This window comes from Bombus vancouverensis, chromosome 3 (assembly GCF_051014615.1).
Source record: "Bombus vancouverensis nearcticus chromosome 3, iyBomVanc1_principal, whole genome shotgun sequence".
Lineage (NCBI taxonomy): Eukaryota > Metazoa > Arthropoda > Insecta > Hymenoptera > Apidae > Bombus > Bombus vancouverensis.
Genome location: NC_134913.1, coordinates 1402117 through 1426935, shown reverse-complemented (window position 1 = coordinate 1426935; position 24819 = coordinate 1402117). Strand labels below are relative to the sequence as shown.

General features: G+C 35.4%; 1 protein-coding gene and 1 long non-coding RNA gene across 7 annotated transcripts in view; both read left to right on the top strand.

Moving 5' to 3' along the window:
- The first annotated feature begins 8003 nt into the window (after positions 1–8003).
- Positions 8004–10121, top strand: LOC117164101 (uncharacterized). 5 transcript variants are annotated; one of them, XR_013058034.1, is made up of 5 exons: positions 8004–8248; positions 8373–8570; positions 8655–8791; positions 8878–8983; positions 9093–10121. It is a non-coding gene; the product is annotated as an uncharacterized LOC117164101 (long non-coding RNA). The 5 variants fall into 5 exon arrangements; XR_013058033.1 differs by having other exon boundaries at positions 8878–9244; positions 9316–10111; XR_013058032.1 differs by having other exon boundaries at positions 8878–10114.
- A 765-nt stretch (positions 10122–10886) lies between these two features.
- Pino (protein pinocchio) overlaps positions 10887–24819 on the top strand; it is a 52030-nt gene continuing 38097 nt past the window's right edge. The window contains exons 1-2 of one of the 2 annotated variants that reach the window (XM_076617403.1): positions 10887–10978; positions 13039–13230. In XM_076617403.1, coding sequence (XP_076473518.1) covers positions 13086–13230 — 145 coding nt within the window. In that variant the 5' untranslated portion in view covers positions 10887–10978; positions 13039–13085. Of the gene's footprint in view, positions 11058–13038; positions 13231–24819 lie in introns of both variants that reach the window. The other variant, XM_076617402.1, reaches the window with a different exon arrangement.

The following is a 24819-nucleotide window of genomic DNA, read 5'->3' as shown; positions in this document are numbered from 1 at the left end:
ATCTCCTCCTATTGAGCCTTTCTCATCTCTGGAAGTTAAAGAATTAATCCGTCGTCTAAATCCCAGGAAAGCATCGGGGCATGATTTGATAAGTAATAAAGTTATTAAGGAGCTTCCCATAAAAGGAATTGCACTCATCACTTTTATTTTTAATGCAATTCTTCGCCTTGAATACTATCCTAAGTCTTGGAAAATATCATTAATTACTCTTATTCCTAAACCTGGAAAACCAATACACGAAACTAGCTCTTATCGCCCAATTAGCCTTCTACCTACTTTGTCCAAACTATTTGAGAAAATGCTAACGAAATAACTCCTTCCACTCTTAGAGGATTTGAAAACAACGCCAGATCATCAATTCGCTTTTCGGAAGCAACATTCTAAATAGAGCAAATTCATCGTTTAACTCACAAAATCAGCCAAGATTTAGAAAGGAAAAAATATTGCTCTGCAGTATTTCTGGACATTCAGCAGGCGTTCGACAAAGTGTGGCATGAAGGACTTTTGTTCAAACTAAAGAAAATCCTACCACACATCTACTATTCCATTTTAAAATCATATCTAACCAATAGGCTGTTCATGATCAAATACTTAAACACTATAACCGCAACATTTCCAATATAAACTGGCATACCCCAAGGCAGTGTCCTCGGACCTCTGCTGTTCACCATCTACACTGCCGATTTACCAACTTTAGCAGAGATAACCACAGTGACATTTGCTGATGATACAGCTTTATTAGCATCGCACTCAGACCCGACAGTAGCCTCCTCAACTCACCAGGGAGGTCTTGATAATATGGAAAAGTGGTTCCACAAATGGCGCTTCAAAATAAATGAATATAAATCCAGTTATATAACCTGCACGCTGCGAAAACAATCTTGCCCACGGGTGACCATAAATAATATTCCAATTCCAAACAAAGATTCAGTCAGATATCTGGGCATGATTTTGGTCAGAAGAATGACATGGAAACGACACATCGTAGATAAATTCAAGCAACTTAAATTAAAATTAAAAAAATTCTAATGGCTCATTGACAGACGTTTCTACTTAAGCGTGCAAAGTAAAATAATGCTGTATAAAGCCATATTAAAACCTGTTTGGACCTATGGGATCCAACCATGGGGGAGTAATTCCAACATAGAAATTCTTCAACGATTCAAATCAAAAACACTAAGATGCTTAATAGATGCACCTTGGTATGTTACCAATGAAACAATACATCGTGACCTTAAGATACCTACAGTTAAAGAAGAAATATCCAAAATCAGTAATAGATATAACATAAGAATTAACAACCACCAAAACCCACTAGTTACTCAATTACTTGACACGACGGATCAGATCCGCAGGCTAAAAAGACATTACCCTCTAGATTTAAACATTAGATTCAGCTAGAACCAAACATACGATAATCGTTTATTATTCATGTTATAGTACCATGCCAGAATAATTTACTTATAATTCTCAATGAGAATTGATTGTAAACTACTCCAAATAAAAAAAAAGTGTTTCTCCCATGAAGTTCAATAACTTTTATCTGAAATATTTTTCGTAATTCTGATATTTACAGAAATAATCACGTGTGCAGCAAGGAGCATACTGTATTTAAAAATCTCTCCATATCCAGTCGTCTTTCTCATCGAGCGGAACGACAAATGAAAGCGGAATTATTTAATTTGTACTTTACAATTTGTCCAGCTGGACATTCGGTAAATTCTTTTAGCATAAGTCCATCCTGTAGTAAAATTATTTGGAGCCAGTGCTATATGAAACTCATTAGGAAGAACTGTGAGAAAACTGTTGTTTCCAAAAATCAATTAATTGCGAAAATCCGATATTACGATACAAATCGAATAAAATAGCGAGTGTTATGGGTGCTACACGATACGTCGATATTGAAGAGAAAGCCAAATATAAACCAGCCGCCTCTCTTGTACACAAGTCCCCGGCGCGGTAGAACGGAACGCATCAACACGTATAAGAAACGCATAAACCGTGGTCGATATGTGGTCGCAGCGGGCATTTTGCAAATGGATGCAAAACAAAAAATAGAAAAGAAATGAAAGAACCCGAGCAGCGTAAACGCGAGCAGAAATAGAACGATCGCGGATAAAAGCGGCTGTGGATCATATGAAACCGCAAATTATAAATCCAAGCAGTCGATTAGTAAATGACGGTAGGGTGAGGAAGCACAACGGAATTTTGCTTGGCGGAGAAGATAACAACGATGATCGACCTAAGGGTATGTGTCAGAGGCTCAGAAACAATAATAGAGTAGACAAAACATCCTGCATGCCACAGCCATCGAAACAATAACCAGATACTAACAGGATGGCCGCGTTTGATAAACACACGACCATAACCCCTCCAGAGATACCAAACCTTAGTATAAGAACCCTCCCAAATCAGTACTCAACACCTTTTTGTTATAACACTCCAACCTAACCTCACACGTGGCTAGGCCCGCTCAAGAGGTCGCATGCCGCCACAATCATACTTCTCGGAAAACCCATACAACCACTCCAGACCTCCGTTAGGCAAAACGCTTATCTCGTGACCGTGGCTACGTTCGGCGACCAATTGTCACCTCGAACCCAATCTCGCTATCACAAATTTTAAACAATTACAGCTATAATAAAATCTAGGCTAAAGTACTAGAGGATGTTCCCAAAATTTCCAAGGAAAGCTTCGGCTTTCCTTTCATCTCCGACATATATATACATAATTAGCTAGTAGATATATGGTTTTTTACATTATTGAAATACAAAATACTGTTACAGAATCAGTAACATAAAATGAAAGATAATAATATTTCTATCTCTCTTATAACATGTTTACCATTTCATTCACTTCATACATCTGTGGCGGATCGGTATCAACAGGACGCCGACAGGTCGAGGCATCAACGCGGCGCAACATCTCCCGGGCGATCCGCGGGTACCAACCGCCAACACCAGAGGGCTACGACGACAACGAGTCTGTCTATCTCGCTAGCGGTCGAATATACGAGCGAATGATACAAATACCGCACCTAGCGAGACTCCCTCTACGTCTAAGGCCTTACCGAGCATAGCCTTACTGACGAGTCCACCGGTAGTCCCGGGACGAAACGCAACCTCTCTTTTCATCTGGCAGCGACAACCTCCGCCACACATCTATTATAAAATATCTTGTCTTGCAATTGTTCAGAGGTAGTCACTTTATTTACATTTCAATCTTAAGATCTCTAAGGTCAGCTGTTAATACTGTTTAATTGCTTCTTTTTATATGCATCTACTTCTTTTTTATACGTAGGGAAATCCTCATGGACACTCCCCCCTCTCTTCTGGGAAGTGGCGGGGTAGTGTCGGACTTTACTGACTAAAACCCCACAATGGACCGCCTGACGCTCAGCTGGAATGACCCAAGACCTCTTTCGAATTATTGCCGGAACACTCCTGCGTCTTCTCCTATTTGCGGGAGTCGTTCCTTAGTTAGTTCGAGCATTGGGAGGGACCACCCCTCTCAACGACATCTCCTAGACCGTCATGCAAGTCTGAGGAGATCCAGATCTTCCTCGGCGTGTCGGCCCTATGACCACCTAGGACAGCGTAGAACTGTCCTTCTGCGCGGAACCCTGCAAGAGTGGGATGTTCTCATCCTCTCTCGCTCTGTTCGTTCCTTTACGAGCATTACGCCTTCGCAATATGAGCGGATTGCGAAGAACTCTTGTTGCCCCCCGCCCCCAGCATCACTTTCACAACTGACGAGGGGTCTAATCTCTCGCCAATCGCTAGCCGTAGAATACGACGTGGGGCCTCCACGACGGACAAAATTCCAACGTGTGCTGGGCCGTGTCCTCGCACACATCGCAATGGTGACAGGTGTTCGTCACCTCTCTCCCGATTTTCTGCAGGTATTCCCCGAATACTCCATGTCCTGTGAGCACCTGCGCCATCCGAAAGGACAGCGGAAGGCCTCTGTAGTCCTTCCAAGCCTCCCATTTGTCAGAACCGATCTAACGGCCCGGTGGCCACGGACCTGGTCTTCGACGAGTAGGTCGGAGCGTCACCGCTGCCACACTTCTCGTCTAGCTTCCCCCCGAACGTCTCGGGCCGCCTGCTCGGCGGGGAGAGAGCCCCTACCTGAGCTCAGGCCCCTCCGGTTTTCGTACACTCGTCGAAGCGCCAAGGCCTAGAGCTCGAACGGAAGAGACGCCGCCAGGACAGTCACCGACGCATATGATATCGTCCGGTATCCCCTTACGATCCCAATGGCGGTCATCCTATGAAGCCTCCTCAGCAAGTGTAGACTGCGACGACTTGTCATCAGATCTCCTGCCCAAACCGGAGCCCCATACAGAACCCGAGAACGGACGACTTCCTCATATAGTCGGCGCACTCCGACTTCTGCCCCACCGATATTCGGCAGCAAGCCACAAAAAGCGTTGGCTGCCGTCGTCACTTTGGGAACCAGGAGCTTGCAGTGCGGTCCGAACGTCCATTGTTGATGGTGAGGCCCAAATATTTCATCTGAAACCCTTGCTCAACCTCCTCCCCGCTTATGTCCAAACACAGGTCAGGCGGAGGAGTCCCCCTACGTTGGTAGTCGTAAAACCATATGGCTTCCGACTTGGCTGGGGATATCTCAGGTCCATCCTGCGTATAACCCGTATCATACAGGCGGCGGCAAGCTCTCCGTAGCGCAGCGTCTCGTGCCATCAGCATCTCCCAGTCAAGACCAACGTGTCATCCGCGTAACACACCATGCATGAATCTGGGGGCATAGAACAGTAAAGCACCGCGTTGTAGCCGATGATTCATAGAATCGGTTCCAAAACCGAACCCTGCGGAACCTAGCGCTCAACGGGCCACCGCTCTTCTCCATCCTTGCCAGTGTAGCCGACCCATCTGTCGCTCAGGTAGGCCCGTATGACACGAATAACGTAGGGAGGCACCTCGAAAAATTCAAGGGCCTCCAATATCCCGTCCCAGGGTATGGTGTTGAATGCATTGACTATATCTAAAGAGGCTACCAGCGCTACCCCACCCCGAGAAACCATGGCCCGTGACATCTCCCGCACCCGGTTCACAGCATCTACCGTCGAGCGATCGTGCCAACCGGGTACTCGCCCTGACATGTGGGCCTTCAGACGGGCAGCAATGACTCTTTCGACGAGCTTGCCCACTTCATCCAGTAGGCACACCGGATGATACGCGGACGGCGAGTCCGTCGGTCGCCCCTCCTTCCGAAGCAGGACCAGCCTCGCCATGCGCCATATCGGAGGGTAGACTACCTCCCTCAGACACCGTGTAAATAGGTGACATAGCCTGGGGGCCATGACTGCCATCGTCTCAGCCCATATCCGTCCTGGGATTCCGTCCGGGTCCTGCGCCACGTCGCGAGAGGCTATCCTGCTCGCCGCATCCAACATCTCCTCCTCCGCAATCCCTAGTTCCTCCCTCAACTCCATTGTCCAAGTCGAGGAAGTGCGCGGCTGCCCCGGGCTGTCCTCCTGTGGTGGGAACAGTATGCGAATGACCTCCTCCAGCAATGCTAGATTCATATCTGCCGTCAGCGGTGGGGCCCTTGGCCGCAGTTTCTTCATCACCATCCTGTACGGCCGCCCCCATGGGTCGGATTCGACTGACTGGCCGAGGTCCATCCAGGATCGGGCTTTAGCGATCTTGATCCTCCGCTGTAAGATGCGTCGCGTCCCTCTATATGCCTTGTAGCAGAGGGAGATCTCTTCCTCGTCATGAAGCCGCCGACGACGGAATCTCTGGAACCACCTGCGGACCCGAATGCACCTCGCCCGTAGCACTGCGGTCTCTGGGATCCACCCTGTACACAGTCCCATTCTGTCTAGTACCAGGCACGGAGCGCGGCATCGACGCATCACATGCCGCGTTCATGTCTCAGCGAAGATACTCCGCCTCCTCGTCCACGCTTGTCTCCTCTGTACGGGCGTCCCAGTTTCAGCCGCGGCAATGCCTGCTGGTCAAGCCTCTGTTAAGTAAGAGTAGCCGAGGCCTGCACCCTAGTCTGACAGCACCCGGCCACAAGTATCCGTCCTTGTGTTCCCCCATTGCAAGGAGTGAGCATTAAAGTCTCCCAGGACGAGGACCTAACGTGAAAGGTATCGTTTCACGCAATCACCAACCCCGTCCAAGAACTCCGCAAACGCAACCAGGCCACTGTTCGGGGAGACATATACGCCCACCACCTACTCGATAGCGGCATACCCCTTGCCCTGCTCGAGCGGGATCCCTGCGACGGGCGTGTCCGATGCTGACGTCCATGTCATAGCGACCAAACCATCCAGGTCTCCGACCTAGTTAGGAGTGTCTAATATACGATCTCGGCTACCACTGCCAGGGCTACCCTGCTCTCCCTTATCATCTGGAAAAGCAGGTCTTGTGCCCGTTTCGATCGCCTGAAGTTGGTCTGGAGCAGCCATACGAATCTACTTTACCAAGTCCATATTCATGGCCTCCCGCCGGCCATCTGCCACACTCGTTATTCTTTCCTCTCCCTGCGGTAGGTCTCTCACATTGTCACCCTGCATCCTGTCCGCAGGCTCCCGAATTCGACTCGTCCTTTTAGTTTTCGGCGAAACGCATGCGGCCCCTCCCATTCTATGGGTGGTGGGCGCACCGAGCGACTCACAGAGCCTGATAACCGGTGCCTCCGCACCTGTAGCATACCTGCCCCCGGTCTACCATAGATTCGCAGGTCGCTCTCACATGTCCCAGCTCTATAGCATTGTAAGGTCATCTTCAGGATGGCTTTGACCCTTGCCATTGTCCAGCCCTTTATATGCATCTACTCTAGATTTTCTATTTATAAATAAATTTATTTAACCATAGGGGGAGATTCAAACCTATATTTGAAAGAGAAGAAGTAAAATGTGCATCAGTTACAACAGAAAAAATTGTAGGACATCATACAATTGTTGCAATAAATAATGAAAATTTAGATGATTTGTTTAATATTAAAAATTTTTATTTTTTGTCGTCATTTTGTTTATAAATTATAAAGATGATCTTTTTTCTCGAAAGTGTCATTCATATTGTGAAAAAACAACATGTCCAATTTCTAGAAAGCAAGCGAATTCGAAAATGAATAAAAAATATACTACTTCTTCTAGAAGTCGAAGTCACAATCCTCGACATAGATCATTCCATCATCCAGACTTGTGTTTGGTTATCAGACATATATTGGTTAATACAGCATATTTTCTTTTTTTATAAATATGATCCTTTCTTTTTATTTTTAAGTATTGCGGTTAAACTTCGATTTATTAGAAATAAAATTATTGCCTTCTTTTATTGCTATTTAATAATTTTCAGTGCATAGAATAAAAATGCAAGTCTTAATTTAGGAATTCAGCTGTTTAAAAGTTATGCGTATGTAAAGCTAAGCATTTTTATCATATTTGACAGCTTGCTTTGATGCCATATTGCTTCCACACAAACGAACATTGAATGTTTCTCGTTTGAAGATATACTGCCTCCAAATTATCTCAATTATCAATTTCATGACATCGATTTTGTTTTTGCGACAAAACAGTGTCACAAAAATCGGACCTTTTTTCGGTCGTTAATTTGCTTTTATTTTTCGAGCATGGATATCGTCGCTGGCTGTAATTAAAGTATTGACGCGTAATATACATGGCCTTTAGCGAAAATTAATATATTAACATAGCCGGTTGCCTTACGGTCCCTGGAATTTTATAACTATTGCCAACCTAATTCAGTACTCGTAATTTCCATACTGTGATTTACTGTTTTATGACTACGTCTTTCGCAACAAGTTTACCATAACTGTTATTAGGCTAAAAGACAAATCATCTAAAAAAACATTTGACTAGAGAAAAAATATCTTCTTTAATTTGACTTATCCCGCCTAAGTGGCTGCCATCCACGTGTATTTATTATAGTCAGCGATTGCATTCATTGGACGAATCGTGGATAAAAGCCAACATGGCGTCAAAATAAATTGTCAAATACGATAAAAACCCTCAACTTTACATATGCATAACTTTGAAACCTCTGAATTTCTAAAGTTAATACTTGCATTTTTTGATTCTATACGTTGAAAACTATAGTAATTAGATTGCAATAAAAAAAAGGCAATAATTTTATTTTTATTAAACCGAAATTTAGCCGGTATTGCTATATAGTGGCCGCAAAATAAAGATAGATACAAAATTTGTACAACATTATGTTTATTATAGCATTTGTATACTAATTAACTTCAAGTATGTTAAGTATCATATCACTTGGCAGTACTTTAATGACGATAAAAACTTAGCACTTGATAATTATCTATTATATATTCATATGATTATTTATATTTAATTATTTATTTATATAAAATTACAGACATAACCTATACATGTACATATAAATAAATTTACCATTTGGTAAAATACAAAATGGATTCTAAATTATAATATTGTGTATTAAAACATTAAATACCAAATATTAATTGTAACATATAAACAAATATTTAAAAACTAGATTTTCTTAAGTATTCTTTTATTCAAAACATGATGACAGGAATAGTTACACAAATAATAGGTACAAATTATTTGTTACAGTCTTGTGTATTTGTTTAATATATTTATTTTTCAGTTTTATTAAATTGTTGTATAATTTATTTAGGGAAAGAGATTTCACTGAAGATAGAAGTAAACAGAATAAAGAAAAAGTTAGGTGACGCAGTCAATAACACAGTGCAAAGGAAGAGCATTTGCGAGAAAGGAAAGATCATTGGGTCATTCACATTTAAGAGAGTAAGGGTAAAGAGCATGGACCAGAGAGTCTAATCACATGTATATAACAAGACATGTGGAATGTCATGTTTCTTAAAAATTAAATGTTTCAGATACTATTGATACAACAGGTCATTCACAGGTGAAAGTCTGTATTGAGAAAGATTGAAAGAACAGTCCTAAAAAAGAAAAGAAAGAGATATGTCTAAAAAACAGAGGGTATCTTCATCATATTATATCAACCAGATTCCTGTTCCTGTTTATTATTAAGTATTCAAGTTATATGTGGAATATAACTTTTCTGACATTAAATTTTGTTCGTCATTAGCATTTTCTTCCTATAATTGGTTGGATTTCTCCTTGATTTCAATTAGAATGCAGATTTTGGAGAAACTAGGCATATGATGGGTCCATTAAGACCATTTTCACCACAATTTATTTTGCCAAATATGTATAGATTATGTCCACTTCCAAGTCCTAGTATGTATATTCATTGATTCATAACGATGTGCATGAAGAGCTACTGTGTTTATTATTTATGTTTTATATAGGATTTAGGCCAATATATTAATGGAAGATGTATGATGAATGGAGAATTAATGTTTTATTGTACAATACATGAACGTATAGTATTTGCTGCATCAAATATTAGACATTGTACAAAGATTAAACATTCTTCCAGATATCATAGTGAAGTAGATAATGTTTAATTCAAGATACTGTTATGAATATATGAGGTATACAAGTATTATATATTTTTTTAATCACTATATTATATTATAAGAATCTTCTATGATCGAAATTAGGAATTGTATGAATTTGTTCATTCAAACGCTATAACATATAAAACTTGATGCTTGATGGGTTTTACGATCTCGATACATTGTAAACACTATTAAACTATTTATACAATCGCTTTTTAAGCTAAAGATCATAAAGACAAAGAATACTTATTTTTAATCATTGATTTCTTGAACATCGATTAGTATATAATATTTATGTATTTTTAAATATATTTAATATTTTAATATAGTTTCTGAAATCTTATTAAAATGTTTTATGTTTGATGTATTTGTATGTGAAACTCGCACATATATTTTTTATTGATTTATTTTTGCTCCTATACAAATTGTATTAATTGATAATGAATTGTGAATTATCAAATTTAAGAAATATGTTTATGTGGTTCGATGTTATTTTTAATAATAATATAAAAATATATATAATTCATTGTATATCATACCTTATATCTATATATTTCAAAGAGGTTTTTTAGTATAGCAAATTAGTTAGTATTCTTAGTATTTGTCTCCTTTATTTTTAGCATTTAGGTAACAGACTTTAGGTAAATCTGATAGACTTTAATAAAATATTAAAAACTTTTTATTTTATAAATTAATTTTTGTTATAACACGAAGCTGATTAAGAAGCCTATTAAAAATCTTTCTTTTTGAATTATACTAATGACTAGATTACGGATATTTAATCATTTATGATAATTATAAATGCATAAGTTACAGAATACAGGTGATTTGCAAAAATATATAAAGTAAATTCACTTTTGTTATAAGATTTAAAAGATAAAATCAGTCTTTATTTAAGTTTATTTATAAATTATTTAAGTTTATTTATAAGTTTAAGTTTATTTATAAGTTATTTATAAGTTATTTAAGTTTATAAGTTATAATCAGTCTTTATTTATTTGTTTAATTGCCTTAGCAGTGTACTAATCATGTACTAAAATTATAAAAGTTTGTACCAAAAACGCAATTTTTTTTTTAAGAGAACACCGTTTATTTATATTGAATTTAATTTTGTTAACACAAAAATTCGACAAAATTAAAAACTTCGAAATCGCAAGTTCAAATTGAGAATATTTAAAGACATATCTGACAAGTTTCTGTTACTAATTTAATCATTCCTCATTCCTTTTTAGAGTTACTTAAAGTTATGTAGATTATAGAATATGTAGATATTTTAATTTAAATAAATACTTACAAATTAAAAAATATATAATAACCTCAATTAATGCTTTTTTGTGTTTCTCATTTGAGGATTCTGACCCCTTACCATATTCATGTCACATGCGACATTATCGATACCGATATAGTAGAGGCACAGACGTAGTAAATGGTAGAGATTTGAATCTTCAAATTGAAACGTTGTCACTGTTGTCAGTCAACCATCAACCATCGGTTCGTACGGTTTGTAAAAGTATGCATCGTTTTCTCTATCGCGGAAGTATTCGAAAATTTAGTGCCAACGAATTGTGAAACTTTACAGGAATCAATAGGTTGTATAAATTATAGAATAGATTCAAGTTTACATGATTCACTTACCATAAAGATTTCATATGTGTTTCAATGTTTCAATTCGATATCTCGATTGTGCGGTCTTAAGTTTTAGTTATTATTTATACATTTCTTTCTAAGAATGTGCTACTAAATTAGTTTTTAGCTTATTTTTCATTGATTGATCTATACAGAAACACAAAATATTAAGTCGTACAAAATATGGAAAATATATCGATACAGCATATGATGTTTTTTTACATAACATTTTATTGAACTTTCAATAATAAATATTTCAAATAAAATTGAGCTCCTCAGTAACACTTAAATATTTTTTAATTGTACGCTTCGTTCTTTCTTCTGAATATATACTTCTGCAACTTTTTTTATTTCTTCAATGACACGATTAACGTCTTTAATTGTAAGCATTTTTTCTGATACGTTGTAATTCAGTCTATACCTGTGTCTACTATTGAATGTGTTATTCAAGATAAAGTGTTATAATTGTCTTTTGATTATTCAAAGATATGTATTATTTTACGAAGCTGCGCACTATTTGTTTAAGTTGTTATGTAAAAATTGATTAACATTAACATTATAAGATTATGAATAACTATTAATTTTACGAATTTTATTTTATAAATTGTATTTTTGTGACATTAAAAAAATGTATTATTAAGGTATCATCAAATTGTGGAAAAACAAGATTGTGTTAACATTTTGCAATTAATCATTCATTGTATATTATTATATTGTGTCATAAAGATGTTAGAGAATTTCAAAACCATTTAAACAGCATTTGTCACGAAAGAAAGAATCTAAACGAAGTTATGATACATATACAGTTACGTATATAATATGTACGAAGCAGATTGTTGCATTCAAGTGCTACTTTTGTTCCGCTTTATCGTCGAATCTACTAATGTTATCGATTACAATGTACATGGGTTATTGTTTACTTGAGAAACGTTTCATCTTACCTTTCGTTTTAAAATTTCCTCTCTACTTTTTTATTTTTGTTTATTGTTTTCTTTAATTCTACGAATTAAAAGACCAATTTCTTGGACAGTAATAGTTTCGCGAAAGTCAAATTCATTTATCACTATGATTAATCACGATTGTCATTAAACACACAGTTAATGCTATACGTATTTACAAACGATAAATCTACTTGTAAATTACATGATTTATTATGATATAAATGCTCGCAAGGATACATTTGTAGTTCCAAATATCCCATCACTGCACTGTTTTTAAATTGATCTATTTATCGAGAAGAAATTAATTTTTTTGCATTTGTGTTATTCGATGGTTCAGTTTTACATTTTCATTGGATGAAGAAAGAAAAGTATTCTGTTATTTGAACTGATATACCTTCCGTTCAAAAAATCATTTATTATTCTTTACACAAGCTATTACATTTTAATCAAGATACTATAAATGTAAATTAGATAACTTGCCGAATAAGATTGTTCGAATAGATTTCTCTCTCTCTCTTTCTCTCAAGGGTAATATCGATCATGGCTTCATTCATTATCGATGTGATACGTATGTTGGTTGATATTGTAATGACACTTTTTGATATTTTATTTAAAAGGAAAGCAATTAATAATGTAAGCCTACTCTGGGACTGACCTTGCGTTACTATTCATAATACATATGCATATATACGTATCTACATGCATATATTAAAGCGTCGGGGTATTTCAATAGAGTGTGCCTTTAAAACATTTTCAGAAATTTCTTTATCATATATAATCCATTTTAGATGAATGCTTGTAATTTAATAAGTTTCTGTATAATTTAAATATGTATCTGGCAAGCTAAGGTCACTGTTATTAATCAAAGAATAGATTGCTTATTGCAACATGTATAATCAAATAAAAATCGTTGATGTACATTCATTATTTATCACAAATTATACATTTGATATCTAATATTTAGTTTGAAACCGTATATATGTTAATTTCGTTTCTGTTAAAGGATTGAAGCATTCTGTCATTCAAAGTTCGTTGCGTGTTTTCGAAATTATGGAGAACAGAATGACGGAATTTGAGGAAAACGTGTCCTTCGATATCGATGACCCGGACTTTGCACCGACGAATCCTCCTACTATTCCTCATAATGTTCTTCACAGCGTACAATTCACCGATATTACATTCGGCGTTAATAAATGTGAGTACATTCGCCTTTGGTTCTAGTTACTCTAGAATACTCTAGACTCTAAATCAATATATACGTCATAAAAAGCATAACCGAATAAAGAGACGAATATCTTTAGAAGAGATTTACACGGAGAGATTTGGGACGGAAAATGAAATTTTGAAATGATATTTTCTTTTCTTTTAAAATTTCATATTTTATTTATTTTTTGCATTAAACACGACGCTACTTAAGTAGGAAATGAGTATTCGTGACTTTCTTTAGTTTCGTTCTCGATGTTTGTTCAGTATTAATATGTATAATACGAATCTTTCAATCTCTCTTGCGAATAAACACTTTATTTGCCATTGTAACCAAATTTTTTTACTACAACAAATACAATAAAATATTTGGAGACAAAATTGTGTACAGTAATTGCTATTTTTGTTTTTCTTCATACGACTTCTTTTTCATTGTATTTACATATTTTTTATTGATTTTCAAAAATATATTTTGATAAATCCTATTCGTTATCTTCTATTAATGATAAGTAATTTTTTTTATTGTTCTATCAAACTTATTATCTTGTTGAAATGTGTATGGATGTATATACTTCGTCGAAGCTCTTCAATTCGCATGGTTTCCAGAATATCTGATAAAATCGCATACACTTGCGTACTAAATTGCACGATTACGCACGCACGATCACGTGCCGATTCTAAGGTATCGTTGTTGCCGCTGGACAATGCGGATACTCTATAATGGAGCGCAACATTTTTTGCGAAAATTCCAGCGTATCCTATGACCGGTGTTTAATGTCATCAGTGAAACAATAGCGCGAAACAATCGATGACTATTGCAATGCACTATCGAATACGTTACCATTACGTCTGATCTTAATTGGAAACATATAAGTTACGAATAATAACGTGACGTTAATGGTTTGTATGCAATCAATGTATAAAAACATTTCGGAAAAAAACTGAACAGACTGTTTCTTACGTATACGTATAATTTATATGATAATTTTAGATGTTTTGAAGATTTATAATGACAGAGTGAATGACGTACTTGCAGGTCGAGGTACAACCATCGAATTTAATATTAATATTTTGTTTACATCTTCTGGTATTTGCTGACTTTGTAGAATGATTCAAATGAATCGGGGTAGAATAAAATGTAATCACTAGAGTGTCAGAGTATGCAAATAAATTATATGAAATATGAAAACGCAATCTTAATAATTCGAAACTGGTTTCACCAATAATTAAATTTCCTGTCCGCTTCCAATTAAGTCACATTTCATTAAAATCGGTCCCTCTATTGAATCACTTAATCCGTTACACTAAAGCGCTACACGTGGAATGACGCGGTTATCTCGGTCTCTATCGCTCTATTATTATATTAGACGCGAAGCATGCATAGTTCGCGAGACGGGAACTCGATCTACGGACAAAATTGGATCCACGTGGATATCAGCTTTCTTCCTGAGAAATCAACCTCGAGTCGGTGCGGTTGTGCGGACAGCCGATTTTAGTTCGCGTCTGGCGCGCGTGCACTATTCATTTACTTAGATAATGATGCTCCTTTGTTCAACTAGCAGACAGGATCTTGTTGCACTATGCAATAACAGATACTTGTTGCATTCGAATATATGACTTTGCTCTTTTTTTATTGATTTATTTTGTTGAATTTAGAAAAAAAGTAAATCTAATCGTAGTTATTTATTTTTTAGTTGCAAAAGTATGTAAAGTATCCAGAATATAGTATTTATGATATTTAATGAGTGAAAATTATTGCATAAATTTTGTTTCTCTGTAGTTGTGTTCATGAAAATTTTCATAAATATTTGCAGATTATTAATCACATTATTATTATGGTTTGTTAATGTAAAGCTACATTCATTTATATATGTACTTTTTGTTCGTTATTAATTAGATTTTTTCATTTCATTTACTTTTTAGCGAGGCTAAATAATGACAATTCTATGACATTTTCATATTGAATTAATTAACCTTTTGTTTATATACTAATTTCGAAAAGTCGTTATATGTATTCTATCATTTGAATATTCGCGGCGCATTTTGCATTTTCTTATTAACTGTTATTCACATAGTAGCGCCCTTCATTATCAACAATTTTGTTCCCTATATTTCTAGCTAGGTGGAGCTCAAATAAATATCCATAAAATAAAATCAAATTACTGATGAACTCTTTCATTTTTATCTAAATCTTTCATTAAATTTATTGATTTATTTTGTTTTTTATACTACTTGTTTGAATCGTAAATTAAATTATATTTTCAAAATGCTACATGACACATATATCTTGAATAGAAAACTAAAATGCAAATCTTGCTTAAAACAAACAAAAAATTAATTTGCACATTTATGTTAATTATCAGATGAGTTCTTTTACTTTAACAAGTGTGCATATGTATGTCGCTAAATTATTCAAACTCGTTCCAGATCAACTTCATCAGTTATTTTAATTTCTTTTATTGATAAATCCGTAACAGTTTCGAAATTTTCCGCGATCAGAGGTCAGCAAGTTCATCAAGACCCCCTGCGTATAATAACACGAACTTTGAATGAAACTAGATTGGAACGAAAGCTCAGTCTACCCTCTTATGACAATAGTTTCTTTCTGATGTGAATTATTCACAATTGCCATTTATATTTAAATATAAATTATATTAAATATAAAATTTATATATAAAGGAAGATAGTTCAACTATCAACCTTGTTCAACCTTTTAAGGGTTATTGTCCTCTTTATACATTTTCCAGAGAAAATTACATTTTCATCGCATTCATTTTATACAATTGTATTCATAACAACAAACAATCTATTAAAAAATATACTAAGTAAATATTAACTCTTGAATTAAATTGTATTATCATAACATATTGCATAATTTTATAAATTTTTAATGTCGTTGCAAGGTACTCGTGATTTTCTAAAATTGCAATATCATTACTATATTTGTTTTCATTTTGACCATGCATATTTTGGACGAGAAAGTTGATAACTTTGCAAGTGTTATAAATAATTCAATGCTATCTCATTACTTTTTGATTGATTTTATGGTTCCGACATGTAAGAATAAGTTATTTCTTCTTTCATGTTTTAAGTTCATGTTTAATTCGATTACATCAAATTAATGGAGCGTTGGAACCAGAAACAAAGTATCGACATCAGTATCGACAAAGTATCCTAGAATGGTTAAAAATGATGTAGCTAAAACTATTTCATTCAAAGATCTGTGTGAATGCGTATGCGAACTCATCACATATGCATTTATTGACGAGCGTGAACATTCGGCGTTTCGTTTGATCGATCGTGTTTTATTAGTGACCGGTCTTCACCTCCCCTTTGTATTAAATTGAAATTAGCACGCACATTTATATGAAAATGGGTCATTTCCTTAAACGAAGGAAGTGAGCAAGTTGTATAACCTTTCCTCTGTCGAGGGTCACAACCTGAATGGTATTCGGCATACATTGGACGTATTCACGTGATTGACACGTGCTACTTCTTAAGTGAACTGATTTAGTTTTGGTCACAATAGATCAGCTCTCGAACTTCAAAGGCGCTTTTAATCATTTTCGACACGGCTGTCAGCCATGTTTGTCGTGACAAGATATTTCTGTGGACAATTTATGTTAAAATTCAATTAAGTATACGTTATTAAAAAAAAATAACAAGTATTTATATATAAGTATTATAATATAAGTATAATAAGTAATATAAGTAATATAAGTAATATAATAATATAAGTATAATAAGTATATTATATACAAGTAAATAATAAGTATTTATTAAATAAATTTTAAATCTGAATTAATAATATCTAAACTAAGGTAATATATCATTTTATGCGGCGTATCATGTTATGTCTATATAACTTTTAAAACAGTTTAATTTTAGTTCTTATAAATATCACAGTACATATGGATATTGTAGCTTTTATATTAAAAATCCTTTATGGTCTTGGTATCATTTAATTTTCTTTATATTATATTCTATCTGTTATAAAATTATGGTGTCTTTTTCGTAATGCTTGCTCATTAAACAATTTTTTGTTCACCACCGCAAGTAAAATCGATTTGTATCTGTAAATGCAAATAATTACACAGATATCGGTGCATCAGCATTAGACGATGTTGCTTTTGTTATAGGACATTATTATAGTGATTTAAAAAGTTGAAGGATTTATAAGTTTGTATTACTTACAAAAATAGATTAAACTTGTTTGGTTAACATAAGTGTGCAAATCAATCGCAACGAAGATAAAAGAAGATAAAACGAGCTTGTGTTTCAAATCAGATTCGCGCTCCAGGTTCCTCTAAAAATAGCTTTTCGCTTGCTTTATTGAATCTTATAATTTTCCTGGCACAGTAACCGTTTAACCATCATATTTAGGGAAGACAATCGGTTGTCATTTCGCACCTCCGTTGTACTTTTTACATAAAACATTTATGAGCTCATATTTATACACAACATTTCTCTTATTTTCACTCATAGAGTTTCGTTTTTGCTTGTTTCGTTTTTTCGAAAAGTCACTTTTGTTCATTTCCTAGAGGATGAACAACAGGATACCCTCGAAAAATCGATGGCAAAACATTATTCGAGACAAAGTGCAATAACAGCATGTATTAAGAACACAAAAGTGGTACGTATGCTTCGGTCTGTTTAAAGTAGAGCTTCGTTGTGCTTCCATATACAGACATTAATAACACGCCAATAAATTAAATTTATATTTAGCTACTAAACGGCTGTCGTGGTTATAAATAGACAAAACCGTCGGCTTATTTTCAGTTTGCCAAACTAATTATGTAGGTTATAACGAAGAGAGAGGCACAAAGTTGTTAAATCTTGTTCGAAAAGACCAATTCCTTCTTGCACTTTCGTTAAATATATTCTTTGCACAAAATCACAATTAAATACTCTTACAATTATTTTTATAAAGACCTATACGTCTAGAACCTTAATCATATTTTGTGATTTTTATATACTTACTTCTCCTCTCGCTTCTTCTCACCATCGAAAATAACGCGTTGATCGAGTATTCTCAATCGAATAAATTATCATAAACAATTGCATTGACGTCAGAGATGGTACCAAGCACAGTTCACTGAACTGAATTTTCACTATGCGCCGTAAATCGTAATACCGTGTCGCGACGGAATCTACCTTACGAAATCTCGATTCTCGTTAGCATTGCCTCCGCGTTTTCTTTTCTTTTGTGACCAAATAGGGGGGTTTAAATATAATTTTTAACTGCGGTGTACGTATGTTTATTAACCCAAGTTACTTAAAACGAAGTATCGGTCACTCTTGAATTCCCTAAACACGAATATTGCCTTAAAGGATACACACATCTGATGTCGTTCGATCTCGGAACAACACATCGATCGCATCTAGAACTCGTTACCCGGATGTGACGTTGTTTTCCGTGTGGCTGACGAGAGGTGAAGCCAAGTTGTACTTAAACATCTCGTTTAGGAAAAGAGAAGAGTGAAAGAGGTTCGATGTTTCTTGGAACTTAGAATCGTTCGTTATCGACCTTCGATAGAAGCTCTTTTTACTGTTTTTGCTGATTCAAATTTGAATTCTGTGTAATTTGGGCTGGAGATTGTTTCTTGATGGTTTAATCGATTCATTGAATACAGCTCGATAGAAAACGCAAAGTTTGCGTGGAAGAGGGTAATTTTAGTTGGAATGGGATGATCGAAGCTTTCTTCTCGCCGCAGGAAACTGTGAAAGTTACATTAAAAACTTTTCTTTTGATGTTTGTAAACATTGTGGTTGAGAAATAGAAAACAGTTGAATATAAATTTACACAAAAATCTCAACGCGGTTTTTATTATATTATCGCTTTTACTTTCAACACGTTGAATTTTGTATTATGTAGTTTTTGATTTGGTATCTTTATCTTCGAAACATTTATTTTTTACGAGTATAAAATTTGATGATTCCTTCGTTCGCTGATTAGTGGAGTGTGGATGTTTATGTATTTATAGGAATTTTGAATATTCAACTCATCATTAGCTTCTACATATTACAGTTTAGTAATATTCAAATAGAAAAATTTTTTGCACTGTTCATCTTTCTGTAGAAAGCCGATTAAAATTGCAAATATCGGGGCTACTTTCCATTTATGATCTACATGTTTTATTATTATTATTCGCTAATTAGAATTGCATTTAATTATCACTTAGCTATGCAGAATCTGATTCAAATAAGGTATGAATATTTTTCTGCTCGATCGAATAACTATCTCGTAGTGGCTTTGCTAATGTCAACAAGGATCACCATTGATCCATTATTGATTTAAGTTCCAACACAAATGTAGTTATGTTGTTATATACGATGTTAAAGGAAATTTGAATAACTATATAATTGCATTATTCGACGAAGCATAGAATTAATCGTGATATCCTATCAATAAAAAATTTATCTACTTTTTTGCGAGATATTAGTGAATCAAAGAGAATAGAACGTAATAACATACTATACTTTACTTGAAATTCCGAAAATTGCATTGCTAAATAATTCTAATAAAATAAATAACTGTGTAATTAGATATATGTGACTATATCTTTTTCTTATTGTTAATTAATCAGACATTTTTTCGATTGATTAATATAATTTTGGTTGCACGTGGTGTACCAGTTCAATGCAGTTTCATTCAGATAATGTCATAAGAGATATTCCGACAGACAGTTCGAATGAGCGACGATAAAATATGGTCTCACATGATTCCATAGTCCAGACAAACTTTTATTGTTCGTACATTGTTCGATGCATATTGTAGGAGAATATTGAAAGTAATTGAGCGTATAATGTATCAGAATGAACGAATAATTAGTCACATGTTACGTGTATTAGGAAAAATAGAAAAACATACTAATACCAAAAATGTACGCCTAAGTACATACCTCTACATATTTTCCGCAAAATAACAACATACACACGTATACATGTACCGTATACATGTACGATTCGTACTCATATCGTGTACGTAACTACCAGTAGCGCGTATCTCTCGATATCTGTTAATTAGAATAGCGAAAATCTTTAATTGCCCCGTACGTTATTGCGGCAATATTTCGATCTAATTGGCTCTACTGGCGTGTCGAGTGAATTTAATCAGAAGTCGCGATACTTTCGAGGCGATCGTGAAAGGAGGGCGAAACAACACGTTCCCATCGAGTTATCAAGCCATCTTGTTCTTCGACCTGGTTGATTCTGAAAGGACCGTGAAACCTTTTTACGACTGTCACATCGCGACCGTCAAGACGCTTCTCGCGCAGACAAGTCCGCGTGATCGCAACGTGTTCGTGAAATAATCGACTGACTCACGTGATTCTTGCACGATCTCTCGTTTCTTTCCTTTTGCAGCGATAAATATTGCCGCGTTTCACAGAACTACGTCGGAGAATCCTGTTGGCAGAATTATTAAATCTTGAGTTCGAAATTGTAATTGTATCGGATGTATGTTTGAGCACGTGCTTGTCATATAGAGAAAGTAGGCATATCGCATATTAGTCACTTTATTTAAATATAATAATACATTTTATATATTAATCTTTTAAATTACAATTTTAAAGTACTCTTCCTTCAGATCGTCCCAGTTTCACAACGAAATTAATTCTTTATAATTCTAACGCTGAAGCGGTTAGTGACATTACTCAAATATTCCTCTATTCCATTTTCTAATGGTTAACAAAGTCTTTTTCATCTTGTGACAATCGACAACATTCTATTATCTCATCGAATTGGCATTAAGTATATTTCAAGAATATTTTTTCTCGATTTTATAAAAAATTCAATAAATTCTTTGCAATATTGTTCGAGATATTTTGAGGTTATCTGTAGCGTAGATTGATTTTCTTACAGTTTCTTTAATAAAGTTAAAAATTTAAAAATTTTGGCTATGTTATTTAAAATCTTTCCTTGAAGAAAAATTTATTACTCACCTTACGTTTTCCGAGTAAAAGTAATGTAAAATATGTAATTGTATGTAAATATGTAATGTAATATCGGTAATTTCGGTGTCTAAGGCGCCATATAGTATAATGTGAATTCGCCGTTATGTCCCTTTTCGAACTGTTTGTAGCGTGCGCGTGTACCAAATATCAACAGCCAAGAAATTTCTTTCTAGAGGGAGGATCTCGGACATTTGTGAGGAATCTGACTCGAGTTTCAGGGTATTTTATTTTTAAGGGATATTATGGCGCTAGAAATACCTCAAAGAGGTAGGCGGAAGTTGGAGCGTTTCGTTTTGCTCCATGGTTTGCCGCAATAATAGAAATTTGTATGAGAAAATTGGTTTCTTCTTTCTCCTCGAATGATTGAGTTTTCTCAAGAAAAACACATTCTAGCATCGTTGACAAGAGAATCGATGATTTACACCCGCCCCTTTCTTCCCCTTTTTCCCTTTCTATTCCCCTTTCCTCAACTCTTCGTTGCTCATCGAAATTCTCCGTTGACTTTTTGTAATTCGTACAAATCCGTCGAGTTATCTGGGATCAGGCTCGTGGCTAGCTCGTGTCGACGTTCATTGGCAACTGAACATCGAACGAACGTTTTCTGTTTACACCGTATCATTGCTGAAGGCAATAATTGTTTATAATGTACCGACTTTTTGATAACAGAGTACGATGAATGTATTGATAATTTTATAAGAAACTACCGTGGGTAACTATTACTAACTTATCTAGATTGCACGTGAAAGTAAGGGAAACTTAGGACGACGGTAATGGAAAATTAAATGAAAAATATTGTGGTTTATGTAATTATATAGGGTGATTTTAGAAAATGCTCTAGTTTTGGCTTTTATTTTTATACTAAGACGAAGTAAAAGTTATCAGAAGGAGATATTATTTTTCGAATATTGTGCTGATCTTGCGCATAACGTCCGATATAAGCACGATTATTTTTTTAATTATTGTATTTATCATTAGGAGAAATGTTTCACGTAGAACGTAATTTGCTTCAAGGGGAACATTTTATAATTGATACAAATTTTGCCTATCCAGAGAAGTTTGATCGATATTTTAGAGTGATTTTCATTTTTTTTACGAAACTTTTTAATTCTACATTCAGTCAATTGCGAGACATTTTCATAGACCTGAACATATTGATGTTCAAAAAACATTTAATAATCGTCCAATGTCAGCTTCATTTTTATTTGTATACACAGTAGAGTACGCTAAAAATAATTAAAAAATAATATCAAATTTATTTATTTTATTTTATTTACCATCTCTTTAATTCTTATTCTACTTGCTCAAACACAACCGAACCTGTTTCCTATTAAAAATTCCAATTGTTTCTATTATTCGTTCTCAGATTTTCTTACGTCAGTTAGACGTTAACCAGGAGAAATCGAAGCGAATTGCGAACTATGTATCGCAAAGAAGTTTAATTTTGGATAACCTACTATCTTTCGGCGATTCGCCATTGCCAATTTGTATATTAGAGAGATGAAGAAGAGTATGACGAAATTCCGTCGAAGCGCCACGATTCGTGCGCCACGATAACACGATTTTTCTTTAAAGATAGGTCAAATGATGGTATTAGCCCAAAAGTGGAAATTTCCATCTGTCGCGAATCGATCGCCTCAGGGGCTTAGACCTCTTAACCTTCATACGATTGACCTCACCGTAAAGCGATTTTAGTCACGACGCTGCCTCACGGGCTTCCGCAACGATTTCTTTCTGTTTACTTCCGTTTCGCTTGTTGACACCGTACTAGACGTGTCTCGTCGTTTTATGACCATCAGTTTTCTAGGAAGAAAAGACTGGATTGTTGCGCATTAGGGGAACGTGTATAGATAACCAGTCCTCTCGTCGTTCACTTTATACAAAAAATATTAATACAGTAGAAGTATCTGTGTCTTATATAAAAAATAAATAACTTTTTACACATTATTTACACATTATTTCAGAATGAATACGAAATATCTTATCGGTATTAAAGAAAAATGTTGTATGACTGAAATGAAAACGAAAATTGGTATTAATGAAATAAGTAGATTGATCGGTCCCATAGAATCTACAGTTCATTGTTCACGAGATTATGTTAAAGCCTAGGTTTTATAAGTTAATTACTATATGAATATACGCAGTTGTTGCGACTTTTCAACTAGGTGACGATCAGTCAGGTTGCAACAGATCGTTTGATATCGCGAACCGTGAACACTATTAATGCTCAAGGTGAAGGTAGATTAAAGTTCCCGAGTAATGTTATGTATAACTGATTTATTTGCACTTTTTAGTATACACGAACAGAATCGTTAGCAAGTTAAGATGCGGAATAATGTTATGTTTAGTTAATTTATTTGCACTGTTTAGTATAACACGAAGAGTCTGACACTCTGATGAAGACTGTTTTAAAACTTCCTCAAGAAGCTTCGCCTGATCCTTATAAATACTAACTCTCCGTTCCCGGGTTTTCCTTCTTACCATGGTTTTTGTGGCATGGGAATTTATTCCTTCCAATCTTGTAATTGTGTACGCTCGTGGGCGCATATCCTTTGGTGTTGCTAATTGATACTGGATGTTTACTTTAGAGCGGACCCGTCGGACATTTAGGGTGTTAATTACCCTCTTGATCCGTATTGTAAGGTTTACAATTTGGCGGGTAGGAAATTTCGGACTTTGTCAAGAAAGGCAGAGATGTGCTGTCTGAGTCATCAACGGACGATCACTCCAAATCCCGAACGATAGTATCGAAAGAGATTTTCATCGAAGTATGCATGTACAAAGTACGAATAGATACTGCCTTGTGTACGTATTTTGCTGCTACAATTTTTTTTTCCTTATTGAAAACTACTAACCCCGATCCATTTTTTACTAACTACTGAATCGGTTTTAATGAAATGTCGATGAAGTATTTCATTATTAGTGTTGTTGAATAGTGTCATGATATAATCCTGATTTCCGGGAATTTCACTATCAGCATAGAAAAGCTTTTCCTCATCTAAACTAAACTATTAAACTCTGTTAATTGGATAGTGGAAACAAAAAGAAGCTTTTTTTTTACTTTATTGTCAAGCATAAATGTAATTATCGATGCATTATAAACCTAATATGTACTTTGTACCACTTCCTGCTGACAAGCATATGCTTACTTGAATTCTTCTTTTTACGCGTTGTTTGCTATGCAAATTTCTCTTCCGTCTCGTTGAACCATTAGCGTCATGAACCATGACACTGAAACACGCGTTTTTTTATGACGTGCGGTAAAATTAACACAAAAACACAAGGATGTTCGATACGTATTTGCAGTCTTACCCAGTTAAAAACAATTTGTACGAAACGAATGTATCACACATCTTAATAAAACGTGACCAAATAATAATCTCAAGAATGACGATAGGATATGAAAAAATCAATCATCATCTCTTCAAGAGAAAAATTAACATCGGAACACTATATTTAATTTTTTCATTCTTTTGTGTCGCTACTAACCCATACAAGTGATTAATGTAATTATAAATATCGCAAGTATGCATATATACACATGTATATAGTATCAATCTGATTGTATTGCATTTGATCGTATACTTTCGATACACTAATTACGGAATTACTCGGAGATAATTCTAGAG